Source organism: Ylistrum balloti, unplaced genomic scaffold, assembly GCF_031769215.1.
Source record: "Ylistrum balloti isolate Yb309-2 unplaced genomic scaffold, AGI_CSIRO_Ybal_v1 Utg370668, whole genome shotgun sequence".
Lineage (NCBI taxonomy): Eukaryota > Metazoa > Mollusca > Bivalvia > Pectinida > Pectinidae > Ylistrum > Ylistrum balloti.
Genome location: NW_026782404.1, coordinates 81974 through 98317, shown reverse-complemented (window position 1 = coordinate 98317; position 16344 = coordinate 81974). Strand labels below are relative to the sequence as shown.

The 16344-nt window shown below is 35.0% G+C and overlaps 1 protein-coding gene across 1 annotated transcript; it reads right to left on the bottom strand.

The window, feature by feature from the left end:
- Nucleotides 1-1343: 1343 nt before the first annotated feature.
- On the bottom strand, nucleotides 1344-16230 carry LOC132557398 (splicing factor 3B subunit 2-like). The gene is made up of 22 exons (XM_060221895.1): nucleotides 16140-16230; nucleotides 14104-14150; nucleotides 13768-13813; nucleotides 13476-13498; nucleotides 12393-12440; nucleotides 11202-11531; nucleotides 10811-10982; nucleotides 9970-10694; nucleotides 9374-9512; nucleotides 8805-8917; nucleotides 8333-8448; nucleotides 7847-7925; nucleotides 7356-7475; nucleotides 6718-7032; nucleotides 6113-6262; nucleotides 5268-5357; nucleotides 4509-4616; nucleotides 3969-4076; nucleotides 3229-3365; nucleotides 2381-2579; nucleotides 1972-2163; nucleotides 1344-1691 (listed from the first exon to the last, which is right to left on the bottom strand). The coding sequence occupies exons 1-22, from the start codon at nucleotides 16228-16230 to the stop codon at nucleotides 1626-1628; spliced, it is 3414 nt and encodes a 1137-aa protein (XP_060077878.1). The 3' UTR covers nucleotides 1344-1625.
- Between the last annotated feature and the right edge of the window lie 114 nt (nucleotides 16231-16344).

Sequence of the window (16344 nt, the reverse complement as noted above, 5' to 3'; positions counted from 1 at the left end):
TACACTATTGATATGCTCAGTCAAATCTTTCTGTGACCCTTTTTTTTGTTTACTATTTTCAATGTCATCAACAAACCACTTCCACAGACTGATCTTGCATTCTACGGGGTCTGTGGCTATAGCCTCTTCATACGTGTATTTCGTGATCAAGTGGGCCACAGTCAGAGACACGGAGCTATCCAAAGCTGTGCCAAACCGTTGCTGAGAGATGGTATCTCGGAAGGCAAAGTATGTTGTAAGCACAGATTCAAATAAATCCATGAGGTCTTTGATATAGAGATGGGTGTTCTTTCGCCATGACCGGTCTTACTCTAGGTGGCTCCCAACGATACCAAGTGTCTTGTCAGTGGCTGTGTTGGTGAAAAGAGACATTACTTTGTGTGAAATGAATTCCTGATCGTTTTGGGTAAGTGCTGCAAGGTCTTTCGAGATTTTGACACGATGTTCAAATTTTCCCGCCAAGGGTCCTCAAATGTCTGCTAATGACCTGGAGATATTATAGTGGTCCACTGTAGGTCGTAATGTATTACCTTCTTTGTGGATCTTGGGTGTGCAATACATTCTAGGTGTGTTCTCAGCAATGCGATACAGGTTGCAGTACATTCTACGTGTGTTCTCTACAGTGGGATACAGGTGTGTGTAGTGTGGGAGAGCGATGACGCTACACCTACACATTACACATTTATATACACAATGTATCATTCTTCACATCCACTAACACACACACATCTAAATGTTGCAGTACATTCTACGTGTGTTCTCTTATTTTTATTGTGTTACTTTTGATAAGATAGCTACCAGGCGCTTTTTGGGTAGAGTTGTTCTGTTATGTTTTGTTGTCAGTACGCACATCAGTGCTAGTAGCTCCACACTGGTCATTAGTCTGATGAAGGTGACCGTGTAGTGATTGAAACGCCACATTTTAATCTTCTGCTGGTAGTGTTATAAGAACAATTGACACTTCCAATCTGAAGAAAATGCCCCCCACCCCACACAAAAAAAAATTGAAACTTGTTTCTTTTGGTTTTTCTTAAAACTAAATGACAAATTGTATTGTCATTCAATCAACCTTATCAATCAATCTTAAGATCTTGTACCTGTATAAAAGCTGTAAATTGGTAAATGTCTTCCTTATGATAAAGAAATGTATGAAATATGTCATTCACAGACATTGGTTGTCCACAGTAGAACTGACATCTGATTACTCAAAAGCCTTAAACTATCGGTTATCCATAAGTGAGGTTCTCCATTATGATGTGCAAGTATATATTTAAGATAACAAATATTTAAATGAAAACATATGGAAATACAGATTGTATTTCAAATAAAAACAAGAAAAAATGAATGTTTAAAATTTTATTCCTTTCATTATCTTTCAAATATCTCTCAATCAGTAGAAATGAAGAGTTTACAAGATATAGTCAGCACTTCAACATAATCTTTATCTAATTTCCATACACCATCAATGACCAGGTTTTCCAGTAGTTATAAGTACCAACCATAACTGTAAAGTCCTATTATTTCCAAACCTAACACACTATTACATGATTTGTAATTCAGTAAATATTTTGTCCATGAACACATATAGCATCACATGTTACCACAGAAAGACAGACACTGTGACATTAAAACTTGAATTCTTTGTATTTTTTGGCAGCTTTCCCACTGTCCTGTTGTTGTTTCTTTCGTTTCTGAAAACAAATAAGATAATGTAAATATAAAAAAATGTTGGCCACACGTCGTACAACATATCAATTTGAAGTAGATAAATGAATACCAATAATAACATTTATCTGGCAAAATGACCATGCCTGATAAGCCCACTGACATACCTTTCTGTTCAGTACCAACAGAAAATAATTTTTATTTCACCATCTTATATTATGCCCACCATCTGTCTTGAGAAAGAAGTAATGTGTTGGTCCCCTTGGATAATTCTAGGATAAAGAAATGACGTGGTCTGTAACTGACCTTCTGCTTGGCTGCATGTTCAGCGACCATATCACTGAGATCTTCCTTCTCTAGTTGTGACTGTTGTTCCCTCATCGTCTGGTCATACTTGGCCTGCATTGCTGCACTGTCAAGATCCAATTCTTCTGGATTCAGGGCAACTTCAATCCCTTCTGGTGCTGTCTTATCTGTCTTCTTACTCCCAGGCACACCCTGTTGTAAAGAAATTGGTATAAAATTAACAAGTATATACATTTCAACCAAAATATTAAAAAAAATAGAAACACCAACAGAAAGAAATGCAAATAAAATTGTATCAAAGAATTAATTAACAATATTTAAAGAACCCTTTACCATTCCATATTTATAAACATTTTTTAAACAGCATTACAAAAGTTCAGGGAAGTATTTAAATAGATGCGAGACTTACGGCTGCCATGTCGTATATATGTGAGGAGCCCATCATTGCCCCACCCACAGCTGACTTTTTCTCTGGTAAGATTGTATAGAGAGCAGGAGTTTCTCCCCCTTGGTCCATAGCATCTTCTATCCTCTTCTTCCTCAGTTCTATCATATCTGGTGTCTCTACACCCATTGGTACAGATGTGATGCCACTTGGGGTTACCAATCTATGTAACACAACAGGTTATTAAAGATATCAGAGGGAATATCAATTTTCAAAACTGATGCCACTTTAAATTTAGATAAAATTAGATAAAACAAAGCACCACACCAGGCCCTTATATCACATCAACATCATTAAATTTCTAGTAAACTACCAAATACTGGCTGCCTAACAGTTATTCTTTCCTTTTAGTCTAAAAATTGAATAGAGATAAGAGTTTACTGTCCAAATCAAGACGGCTGACTGCCAGTTAACACTAATAAAGGACAAATGTGATACTACAGACATGTTATTTTCTCATTATTTTTAGCATAACAATAAACTGTTGAAATGAAAAATTACCTGGTGAACATCTAATTTTAAAATCTAAAAGACCTAAAATGAAACAAAGGACCATGAGGAACCTAAATATGGATGAAACTGGAGAAAGATCTGTCCACTTCTTGGATAGAGTGAAAGCAGAGATTGATGGATAACAGCAATCTGAGGAGTCCACCTTTATAAGAAGTTGATTTGAAATCTATACAGAGAATGCTTACCCTACAGTTGGCAGAAAAGTAAAACCACTATTTTCAAATAAAGCATCAGCCTAACAAAATAGTGTAAGTGAGCAGTGTACATTGTATATGTACAGGAAATCCATTAGTACTTACCCTTCACCTCCTGGAGTGACTAGACCTGTCATGTCTTCCTCGTCTTCCTCATCCTCATCTGAGTCCTCTTCTTCTGATGATTCCTCCTCCAACTCACCCCAGTGAGATTTATCTATTTCTTCCTCTTCAACTACGACCTGATTTACAGAATACCAGTAGATAATAAGCTCTGATCTGGTCATCAGATATACATTTATAATTCAATTTACAATGACTTATCAAATTGACACAAAAATTTTGCCTAATCATATAACTTGAGAGAAAATTGTGAAAATCCTCCAAACCCTTTCCCTGTATTGATAGGACATGAGGAAAGACGGATTTTTTCAAGTTGCCCTCTCCACCAACACCACTGTGTAACATACCCAGTAACTTAATGATACTGATATTACATGCATGTGTCTTTATAACATGTACTTCATGGTAAAACGTGACAACAATGATGAAAATGAACTTAAGTCATCTTGAATATAGATGTACATATACTTATCATCTGGTAAAATGAAATAACAAGTAAGAAAACTCATGGTTGTTTTTTATTTGAATACTATATCAATGATTTCTACACACATCCCCCAATTTCTGAGTCCACTTTAAACAGGAAATAATTTGACTACTTGTAATTTATATCTTGACACCACAAGGTATTAACATCCAAAGGTAAACACTGCACTCTTAAAGTGTTTTAATTACTGTAAAAGTGTAAATAATCTGATTTTCTATCAACCTAATGAACTTGCCTGAAAGTCACCACTTTGTGTGCCAAAAACATCTCCATATAAAGGTTTGCCATTCTCATCCACTGGAGGTTTCCCCCAGCCACCTGCATGATAACCAAAGGAGGTCGCCTGCAAACAAAATCATTTCACTATCACAAGACTGTTTACAAAGGATCGGGTAGGTACACAAAAGATTACAAAAACAATCATTCACAACTCACCATAATTTAAATTCTCACAACTCCCCATATTGTAAATTCTCAAAACACCCCATATTGTAAATTCTCAAAACACTCCATATTGTGAATTCTCAAAACACCCCATATTGTGAATTCTCAAAACACCCCATATTGTAAATTCTCAAAACACCCCATATTGTGAATTCTCAAAACACCCCATATTGTGAATTCTCAAAACACCCCATATTGTGAATTCTCAAAACACCCCATATTGTAAATTCTCAAAACACCCCATATTGTGAATTCATAGACAATTTCAGATTTTATCCTCATACAGCATTAACAAAGACAATTTCTTCGACAAATTTTCACAGACACTTACTTCAGGTATTGGAGCATTAAGTCCTGGAATTTTTAAATTAGGATAGGAAGGAGGTGGACCATATCGCTGCATAGCAATTAACCATGGAGGAGGAAACTTGTCTGCATTCTGTAAAAAAAAAAAGTAAATTATTAAAACATTTTATGTACTTTGACTTGTAAACAGGAATCCTCACTGACAAACGATTTTTTCCCTAATCTAACAGTTTAGTGAAATGACATCATTAGACTGAACGTATATACTACATTTTGTTAATGCAACATTCCAACATTTATATATGTAACAATAGTAGTTAATTCAGTGCAAGGCCTGATCCTGATTTACATACCTGGTCAAACCATACATAATCTAATCTTTCTGAATGAATATTTCAAAATTTGGTCCACACTGAAGTTATTGTTAACACAGCATCAGTGTTCTATTATAATCCACAATTTATTCCACATCCAAACTGTAGTACGATCTATCAGTTATTTTATTCCTCACAATACAAATATCTAATTTTTTGAAATACTGTTTGCCCATAATAAATTTATATCTAGAATACACTGGTAAACTGATTGGAATTACAGGTGTGTATAAATTTCTTTGACATATAAATCAGGTACCACTATCTTATACATAACAGGTTAGTGAAACTACATGTGAGGTTAACATCCACATCTACAAACTAAAAAGAATGTAAGAACTTAAGTTCTTTTAACAGTCTAATTCAAAGACTATGTCAATAGAGTTAATCATTTCATCCAAAATACTTACTGGTCCCACTGGCATGCCTAAAGCTGTTCGTAGTTCATCAGAGAGATTTCCTGGTTTCTTTTCTTTTAATCGTGTTTCAAATTCTTTACCCTGTTGAAAATGCCACACAGTTATAAGGAGAACGAATCAACATATCTTTAATATCATACTGCCACTTACTTCAATAGTCTGGTTATTTTTATTCCCAATAATGGAATTTGATTTATATGCATTACTGTCAAAATGAAATATCGCTGCCTGTTGGCCATGCTGTTTTTAGAATCAGTCTGAAAATGGGATACACTATATGTAAATTTATTGTGTATACATCCGCAAAACCAGTAAAGCTATTAAGAACAACCGTGTCCTCAGTTTTCCTGGGTGAAGCAATGTACTCCACATCCTCACCGGTGGAGGGCATGGATTTCTCTGTGAGGGTCTAAAACCATAACTTCACAGCTCTGAAGCTATGAGAAACGGACCATCACATTTAATAAATGTCGATAGTGAGCAAAATGTTTTATCACATTTAAATTTCATCAGTGAGCAAAAGGTTTATTGAATACTTATAATAAAAATTTTAAGGAACAGCTAATTCTCGTTACTAAGAACAAAAGTAACTGATTTCAGAGAAAATAATTGCATAATATAAATTTGCAACATTCAGGAATAAAAAATTTGGGTTTTTTTTATTTAAGAGGAAAAGAAATCTTTCAGAAGTTATCTAGCTACCACAGTTTCCACTGTTAATATTTCATTCATTTCACATAATAAGTATTCCTATAAACATTTAGAATCAAAGTAAACATGACATGGTGTTTAAAAACATGCATTTAATATAGCATCTGGAGTACTGGTTTACATACCTCATAATATAAATCACCATGTATTGTCATTTTAGGTTTCGTCTGCCATCTGAAGAATGCATCATGAAGTTTTTGATAATCAATGTCTATTTTCCCCATTTTTGGTCGTACTTTTTCTCTCATTTTTGCTTTCAATGTTTTTTGGTCTTCCTGAAATAAAGAATTAAAAGCATAATTACTGAATGCTATTGAAATCAACAAGAATAGCCTCAAAAACTAAGAGTTACAACAGTAAACCACGGGAACCAAGACATCAAATCTGACTAAGCTTATTGCAGGTTAATGAGAGAATATTTATCAACATCTTTACTTTCCGAAAATCAATAAACATGGTAAGGTTTACTGCCCAATAAACAAGGTATTACTAATAAAATATTAGTTGCTCACTGAATGTTTTCATTTTTGGAAAATCATATCCTTATCCAAAATATCATTCATTCACTCACTCAACTTTACAGCTCTTATCACTTATCATGTAAGTCCAAAATGTATTGAATCCTACAATTCAATTTCATAGATCATTATCAAACTTAGTATCCAGTAAACATAAATTTCATATTCTAAGAAAATGAGCTATAGCTTAGTATCCTGAATAATTCACACACCTTCTCAGCAAGAGCTTCTCTCATCTCCATGATGCCTGTGGCCTTGATGTACTCTGGTAGCTCAAAAGGAGGTTTCTCGATTCCTCTCTTTCCCTGTAGGTATTTACGTTTGAAGCACCAGTGCCGAGGGACAGGCACTGTATTGCGAGTGGCTTTCAGCTGTACTAACAGACGTGGGTCCTGGGCTGTCACATCATGCATTTCTACAACATCTGGGCGACTTACTAACTGCTTCAGCTGAGCCACACTCAGTCTAGTCATCTTCTTCAGCTTCTTCTTCGACATCTTAGGAGCATCTTCATCTAATTTCTTTTCCTGCGACGTACCGGAAATATTAACAACTTTATTCAAAAGATGACAAAACACTCCCATCATGTTTCTAAAACAATCCTTCCTTTTATCAAACACAAATTTCACTCCGAACATTTTCTTGGTGAATACACAGTAAACATGTTAGGTCAAATATGGCAATTTTTATAACATGGTATGCATATCTGAAAGACAACTACAAGCTGAAAATCATTTAAGTTTTTCAATTGTTGGAAAATTAATATCTAACCCAAAACATGATATCACACATTGATTAAAATATCCCAAAATGTTTTTCCTTGTTAAATACATTTTGATAAAAAACAAACCTCTCCTTCTTCATCACTGTCATCTTCATCAAATATGCCTTTTGGTTCTGGAATTTCCTCTCTTTTCTTTTCTTCAACTTTTTCTTCTTTCTTTTCTTTTTGTCTTTCAGTCTCAGAAATCTGTATATCACACATTAAAAAAAACACGAGTTCTATATCAGGTTTTGATAAGACGACAGTTTGCAGACAGTATCATTTGTGTAGCTCAGATATGAAAGCTGAATTTGACAAGACTCAGATTTCAGGATCAACCTCAACACAGCATGTTATTGATTAATGTGACTTATATCACATTTATAGAGAAAAGCACTTAACAAATCATGAGTTTCCTTTTCGTAAAAACTATACTCAGAAATTTTTCATTTTAGCAAAACTGTGACAAGACCCATCTATCTCAAATGAAAATGAAACAAATTGAAAAATAACTAAAAGGAATTATGTTCCATGAAAATATCAATTAAGAATATTTTGAACAGATATCACTTATATACCTTAAATGCTTCAAATATCTTCGCAAATGTGAAGTAGTTTGGATCTGAAGGTTCCAGGTCTAACTGCTCCTGTATGTACCTGGAAAGATAGAAAAGAATTATATACTTGTCCTTAATTAAAACAAATTAGCACAGTGTACATTAGAAAAGTGTATAACATTAAACGGGACTAAAAAACTTCTTTATTGAGTACATACAATGTTTTCATCAGGAATAACCAGTTAGGATTCGTTTCAATATAAATCCTGTCTTCTACTTTTACATGTACAATGGGATTCTTCAGGACAGTCTGATTATGCAAATGTTTGCCCAAAGTACAGAAAATTTGTGTGAGTTGACATTTTATTGTTTTACGATACATTAGCTCTGTGACATAATGGTTCAGTTACTTGTTTTCCCAATCATGTAATTCTCATAGATCTAGTCAAACACACTTGAACACAATGAAGAAAAATATCCTTGAGTAAGCACTAGTAAAGAACATACTCAATCTGTACATCTTCCTCAGAGTCGTCCTTCCGTGTAGTTTCTGACGAAGTCGGTTGCTGCTGACGATTCTTCTTTGCCTTCTTTTTCTTCTTCTTTCGTCTCTTATTTTTGGACTGGTGGAAAACAAGAACAATATCTAATGTAAGATTTACAATAAATGATGTCAATGCATTTCAACACAGCAATGTTCAACTTATACTTGACAGCAATGTAATCTACATTACAGACCCATATTGCACATTAAATTTGAATGTAATACAAAAATTTCAGATAATTACTTTTAAAAATTATCCTAGGCATCTTAATCAGGTTCTTTCAATATTGAAAATATCTTATATTCACCATTTTTCTTGTCATTAAAATTCAATGTAAACCAATCTAATTCATATAATCAATCTTTTCTAAATCCAATGGTATTCCATGCACCAAATGTTTGCTAACACACCATAGGAAAATCCCAGCTACCCACCTCTTTTTCTACAGGAACCTCCTCTGGCTTGTCTGCATCTTCATCCATGTCATAAGTACCATATCCAACATCCTCATCTTCCTCGCCCTCCATTTCCTCCACATCCTCTCTCTCTGTAACACAAAACACAGGTCATCATAGGAAACCGACACAAAGACCATAACTTCTCATATTATTGTCAGACTACACTACTTATTCAACCTAAGGTTTCTATAACTGAACTTGTCTATGTCACACTCGGCCAACACAACTCAAGTTCAGATCATAGTAAAACATTGGAAATGATTTTAATAAAAGCTGCGTAATTGTGTTGAAATATGGTTTGAAGAACAATATTTTCTCATTAATGATAGTTAAGATTTGTCATTCAAAATAACAAGTAATTATAAAATAACTAAGCTGTTGCTTAAATAAAAATTAATGTACCAGTGTGAAAAAACAGTTCAGAAATACTTGTAATCAGTGACACAAAAACAGTCCTAGGCAATAGTTAAAGATTTTTAATCCTAATGTACTTCCTTTCCTTTGATTAATCTTACATAAACACAGCTGGAACATGGAAAGTTTACCTTCAGGTTGGTGCATAGTCTCAACTTCCTCTGGAGTAAGCCCCACTTCCTGAGCTCGGACATTCTTGAAAGCTAGAATCTTCTCCAGAGCATGCGGTAGCTTTATCTCTTTAGGGGGCTGAGGCTGGGGAGGATCCAACTGTAAACATGAAGTCAACAATACCCTCTTGTAGTAACAAAACCTATTAATATCACTTCTTCAGTTATCCTACTGCATTTGATAAAGTGTAATGTTACAAGTTTAGCAGTCCCCAGAGATGATTTCACAGACACTGCCATATTTGCCAAAGCCCCGAACTGTCAGCATTCCTTCTTGCCAATATTGTAGTGAATTTACTAAATATTGAGCTATGATGCAATTATCATAAAGAACTTTTTATACACAGTTCTAAAATATTTCTTCTATGAGCATAATTCACAGTATTCCTATCAAAACAAGTCTTACATTTAACTTTCAATTTATAGCAGTTTCAAATTTTGAGGGTTCAAGCACACATCAAATAGATCGGACATGTCAAGACTCAAATGTCAAAGCTCATGGCAGGAAACCAAAACATTAGTCAAAAGGGTTTTCCTGAAATACAATGTTTACATACTTGTGGAGATGGAAGTTTTTCCATTGGTGGTGTCTGGGCTACCCCTGGGGGTGGTGGCCCTGACATTGGAGTTCCGGACAACATGCCTGCAGGTCGTGGTGGTGGTGGTGGTCCAGACTGCTGTTGGGGGGGACCACCCATTTGGACTATGGAGGATGGTTGTCCAGGTGGCTGTTGTATCATTGTTGGGGGTGGCATACTCATCTGTGACTGTTGTGGAGGAGGTGGCCTCAATGTTGGTTGCAACGGTGGAGGTGGTCCTTCATGATGTGGTTCTGATACTGGAGGAGGTGCCTGTGGTTGTGGAATCATTGGCTGAGCAGGTGGTATCATCTGCTGTATACTAGTTTCATTCTGTTGTTGAGGAGGCATCCCAGGTGGAGGAGCACCAGTCTGCATAGGAGAACCTTGGGGTGGCATCATTCCAATATTTTGTGGGGGAGGTACTCCATGAGGGGGTGGAGGCAAGCTCATAAGCTCTTGTGGACCTGAACGACCTGGTGGTGGCCCTATACCTGGAGGGGCTGGAGCTGGCTGCGGAAGTCCTTGAGGGGGGCCTACTGGGGGAGGAGGTCCACTAATCTGGGGCGGCATCTGTGGGGGTAATGTGGTTGTTATCTGAACAGGTGGGGGAGCCTGTGGAGGTTGCTGTTGTATAGTGGTGGATGGAGGTTGTGGATGAGACATCACAGGGAGGCCAGGAGGGGGCACTGGCATCTGATGGGCTGCAACAATACAATAACTTATAGTTACGAGACAGCTAGAGTCGTGAAAAGTAATGTTAACCAATTTAAATATTCATAAATACTTTATTGCATTTACCAAATAATGCCATACATACTAGGTGGTCTTTGTTGCTCCTTCTGCATTCTCATTTGCTGTTCCTCTCTCTGAGCTTCCATCAGAGCAAATTTCTGCTGTCTGAAGATCTCTGCCTCCTTTATTCTCCGCTCAGCCTCTGCCTGACTGATTGCCTGCTGTTGTTGCTGTTGCTGCTGCTGTTGTTGTATCATCTGTAATAAGTGTATTTACAATATATACAGACTTTTGTGATATAGTTGAGATGATTGATTCTCAATATTTCATATTAACTTTAACTAGCTTTCGCAATTTTTATCTATGTAATCAGAAATTAATCGCAATTTTGAATTTTTCTTCTTTCACAAAAATATTTCTGCAGTGGTTTAATTTCAAATTTCAATTATTTTACAATCAAGAAAACAACATGTCACCTTTTGCTGTTGTTCCATCATCTGTTTATGTTTCTCTGCCTCAAGCATCTGTTGTTGCTGCCTGACCTTCTCCATCAGATCTATGTTAGGAGGGGGCGGTACAGACACAGGTGCAGGAGGGGGAGGAGGAGCCACATGCTGAGGTTGTTGAATCATCATTGCTGCTGCTGCCTGCTGCTGGGCATGCAATGCCAGAGCTTCCTTCTGTTGTTCCAATAGTTTCTTCTCCTGCTCTTGCTGGTGTTCTACAACCAACATCTGTTGCTGGAGAGCAACTTTTCTCTGGAGATCTTCATCTACAGATCGTGATGGCCCAGAGCTTTCAGAGACCTGAGAAACAATAAAGATTATCAACATCTTTTGTCTACATTCATTTATATCCAATTGAACGCAGACAGAAAATGACAAAATAGTTTTTAAAATACCTAAATACAAACAACTTCTAAGTATCAACACTCGACCGAACAAAACATTTATACCATGGTACATGTAATTTTCATATCAATTTCATTAGAAACAATTTGTACCAAAGTGAGACCTCTGAAAAGGGTCATAAAGCCTTTACAGATATTACTGATGCATTTCAAGACAGCAATGGAACATCTTCCCATTTCCATTAGAGGTTATATAGTAATACAGTTATTTAAATAAAAATGAAAATGTAAAATTCAGTCCACTCAAAAGACTAATTAAAATAAAAAGATTTAATTTCCGTTACTAACAAAGACAAGAGTTGATGTACCAGGTACACTTCTTGAAATATCTCATTATCTATTTTCTGTTTGATTATTTGGAATGCAAACATTGAAAGTAATTAAAGGAAATAATCATAAAGGATGAAAAAATTAGTCACAGTTTCATATATTAATATTGTGTTCCTCAAGATTTATAAATGTGAACTAGCAGAAAAGGCAAGGTTATGCTACAGTTTGCAAAATATTCTTTCGAAGATCTTGTTGTAGTTAGTGCCACTACATTATATCCAGTTTAGAAATGCAGACCCACTGTGAGTATCCTACTTTCCTTCAAGACGAAGTCATACTGATTGAGTTATTCCCCATGCAGAGAATTATTTCATAGTTTATTTTTCACAATAGTAAACTATCCATGTAATGTAAATGGCTAAGCAAAAGGCATTTAGTAAAATATAGGCCCCTTGTTATCAATGTAGGCCAGGAAACCAGAACTTACCTCTGGTGTTTGTACTGGTACTGGTACAGGTGGCAAAGGCAACTCTTCCTGTAAATATAACAAGGGTAATAATGAGGCTAAGGAAAGGGTATCTTTTTCATTATGATTAATAGTGCCAGGGTTTGAACATAAGAACTTCTATAGAGTGTTAGTTTAAGTTTACAAAAAACCCAAAATAAAATTATACCGCCAGAAAAAAATGGTCAAATATCATTTTTTCCATTTACAGCTCAACGAGCAATCGGGAATGTATATAGATATAGATTTATAACTTTGAAAAAAAATCATTTCGTAACCTGGAACTTAACAAGCTTGTTTCGCTGGAAGTAGCAAACTGAAAGCAACATAGTACACTGACGGTTAATGTTCTTGATAATAGAAATTATGATGTGATATCCTTCACAATAACATGCTAATTTAACCACCATAAATCAAATTTTGAAAGCAGACAGAATTTACTTGATTCATACCAGTATTTAATTTGTCCATTTCATCAAAAAACAAAATTAAGGTTAACCATTACACTAAAATCAAAGTTACACAAGATATGTTAGAGAAGCACTATTCCTCAATTGGAAGCCAATCTTGAAGTTATTGACATAAAAAAAGAAATTATCTATTTTAAAGTTCAGTAGCTCAGGCAAATATTGGCAGTTTTGACCAATGTCACACATCTGAGATCTTCTTGATGTAAAACTGTATACCCAATTTGGTTCAAATCCTACAGTTTAAATTAAAGTTATCTGATGGACACTAAGTAAATACTATCACATATTTTAGAAGTTACATAACTCTGGCAAATATTTATAGATTTTGAAGAAATATCCAACAAATCTGAGATCTTATTACTGAATGGACAATATCAAATTTGGTCCAAATCTGCCAAAAAATAATCTAGCTATAATTAAGCATAAAAGTAATAAGTAGGTCATAATCAGCAGTCAAGCTAATCAAATTTAGTATGGAATTATAGGTACTGTCCTCAGGAAAAAACATGCTAAATATAAAAGCCTTATCATTTAACATTAAAAAGATAGAAGTCATCAAAGTTTTGTGCATACAGACAGACAGACAGCAACATACCTCCTTTTCTTCATCTGGAGAGTCTGGGGATAAAACATGAGGCTTGATCAGCAATAAGACATTTATGGCAAAAATATATTTCAATAGTTAAAGTTAATATCAAAATAACAAAGTGAAACAATTTTCCATCTGGTCAAGTCTGATATACTAAATTTTTTAACCGAATGAAAAAACAAGAATGATCACAATTACAGCACTATGTTCCTTATTACAAGTTCATCTTCCATTGACAATCTACGGAAGTACTTGTTATCAATTCTATATTTCATGATCAAAAATTAATTTATTTTACCTTCTTCCAATTGAGACGAATCCACTGCATCCTGCTTGAGACTTTCCTGAATTTAAATATAGATATTCAAACTTACAAAACTTTTCAAGAATTTATTGTTCAATTTAAAAACAGGTTAAGAAATATTCTATATACTGTATTTATCCAACAATAAGCCTGTTTGGTAATAAGCCTAATTATCAAGAGCCACAGCATACAGGATAAATTTGGCACTGAACATTGGAAACATACAATGTTGACTTAAATAAAATGACACATTGACACTGTAGAAAGAGCACTGCACTGATTAACAAAGAGTACATATATATTTTTCCTCAAAATGAGTTTTCTTTTTACCTGGACATAGTGGTTATGTAAGCGTGCAATCAGCTCAGCTTTCAAACCTGTAACAAATTAATTAAAATGTTTCAATGTTTATTTGTTTTTAGACCTGATGAAGTGGGATTAGTAGCAAGTGCATCTGCATAGCTATATTAGAATCTCAGCTAGTTGTGTGTGTCTGATGTGAAAAAATGTGTGATGATATTCACACTGTTATGTGAAGAATCATACTGTAAAATAGGCTGAAGTTGTAAAAGATTGTTAAATACAGTCTAATTTAACTCAACTGATAGAGCAATGCTTCTTTGGCTTATGTGGTAGAGTCATGAATTACTACAATGTGGACTGGTTTGATTCCTGTCTGGATACTTGAAGGAAATGTTTTTTATCCTGTTCTTTTGCAAAGTAATATTTCCTGTTTCTCATCTATTTTACCAATCTCATTAAGAAAACATTCTTTCTCCCAAATCAAGTCAGAATATAAGCTAACACATTACTTGTAATTGAATAATTAACATCATTTATTATAACCCAATTCAGAATATCTTTATTGACTTCGTGATAGTCTCAAGGATTCTAAATACATATTTCCATGATGTGATTTTAGTTTTTGTTTTTGGTCACTATACCTACTATCATCTAATTGACCCTATCTCATGATCATGACGCTGATGACTGTGCCATTATATATATGTCAAATGATGAATGCTTCACAAGAGAAATTACTCTTTATTGGTAGTAAAATAGGTTCAGATTTGATGAGAAATTGATGTCAACCATGGCTAGATAAAGTCATAACCTTACAGTCTAGATTATATCTATTGGACATGTTATAAGTAAAAAATGCAACCCTGATAAATATTAAGATGGGAACAGGTAACTGCAGTTTACTGCCTGGCTAGGAGAATTTTTCTTTAGCTTGAAAACTGTAGCCACTGGGACATGCCACATTATAAAGTTACAAAGAGGATCGGACCTATATTATACATGAGCATATGAGTCCTGCTATTTTAGCAGTATACGATGTATTGTAATTACTACTTATGTATGTATATTTCATATATATAGAGAGAGAGAACGTCCACTTTCTGTGGGCCAACTTATGGCAGTTGTCATAGTAACATCAGATAAAAAATCTGTCAACAAAAGAACTAGTTATCAAGTTACATTTCATGCATAAAAAGTCATCAAAAAATATACTATGAAATATACTATTAAAGTAGCAGAAATCACACCTTGCTATCAGTAGGTCTGTCTTCATCTGGATCAACAAAATAAGAAAACCAAGTGAAGAAAGAGTGACCTTTCACAACAAAACCTGATGTGACAAATGTTCCTATTGTTAAACAAAGGTAGTCAAACATCAGTAATAAAGTTGTCTTTCAACAGATACTGGAGCAGTGGCAAATCTGCTATATAAGCAGATTTAGTGAAGAGGTATGGCTTAGTTGTTAACATTTACCCAATGTATTTATAGTCAGATTTGAGTATATAGCCAAATCTGCCTATATATCCAGATTTGACAATGCTCCTGTTACTGTTGGCAGTGTAAATATATCCAAATGTTTATTTTTAAGCTCCGGACATCATTACGATGATCTTGAACAGGCAAGAAGTCAGCGAGAAAATGCCTAGAGAGGGGACGAGTCAGAGAGACGGAAAACTGTAACCAACGAACCAACCAAATGGTTTACTATCTCTTGAAGGATGCTGATTTGCCTGGATTTCACTTAAGTTGTTTACGTTATAGATCCAGGCGTCTTTGTGCACCGACAATGATTTTTGCAAGAAGCAAATATGAAAATTCCACATGCCGTATATTCTCCAGTCCAATCGCGGTCACGATCTGGTCCAGTCACTTTATCCGTTTACACAAAAACGTATTATTTGGAGTCGATCACTGTCCGACTGCACTCCATGTGGCATAATGTGCGGCGTCGGACAAACGTTTCGTGATTTTCAATGTGGAAAATGATAAAATTCTGAATAACAATAGACGTGAGGTCAAGGAATGAATCCAGTATGGATTTAAGTTTATTGCAGCAACCTACCTGCAGTTGGGAGTTCTAATTTTGAAAGTCTTTCCCTCAATTCGACAACTTTCAACTTTTTCAGCTCCTCCGGTGTGGGAACGGACGCCATCTTGATTATTATGATTACCTCAATCTCAATAGGTTCAAATTAATTTTCTAACCTTTTTGATTCAAAAATAAAATATGGTTTGTTATTGAATAAAACACATTTTGAATGTCGATA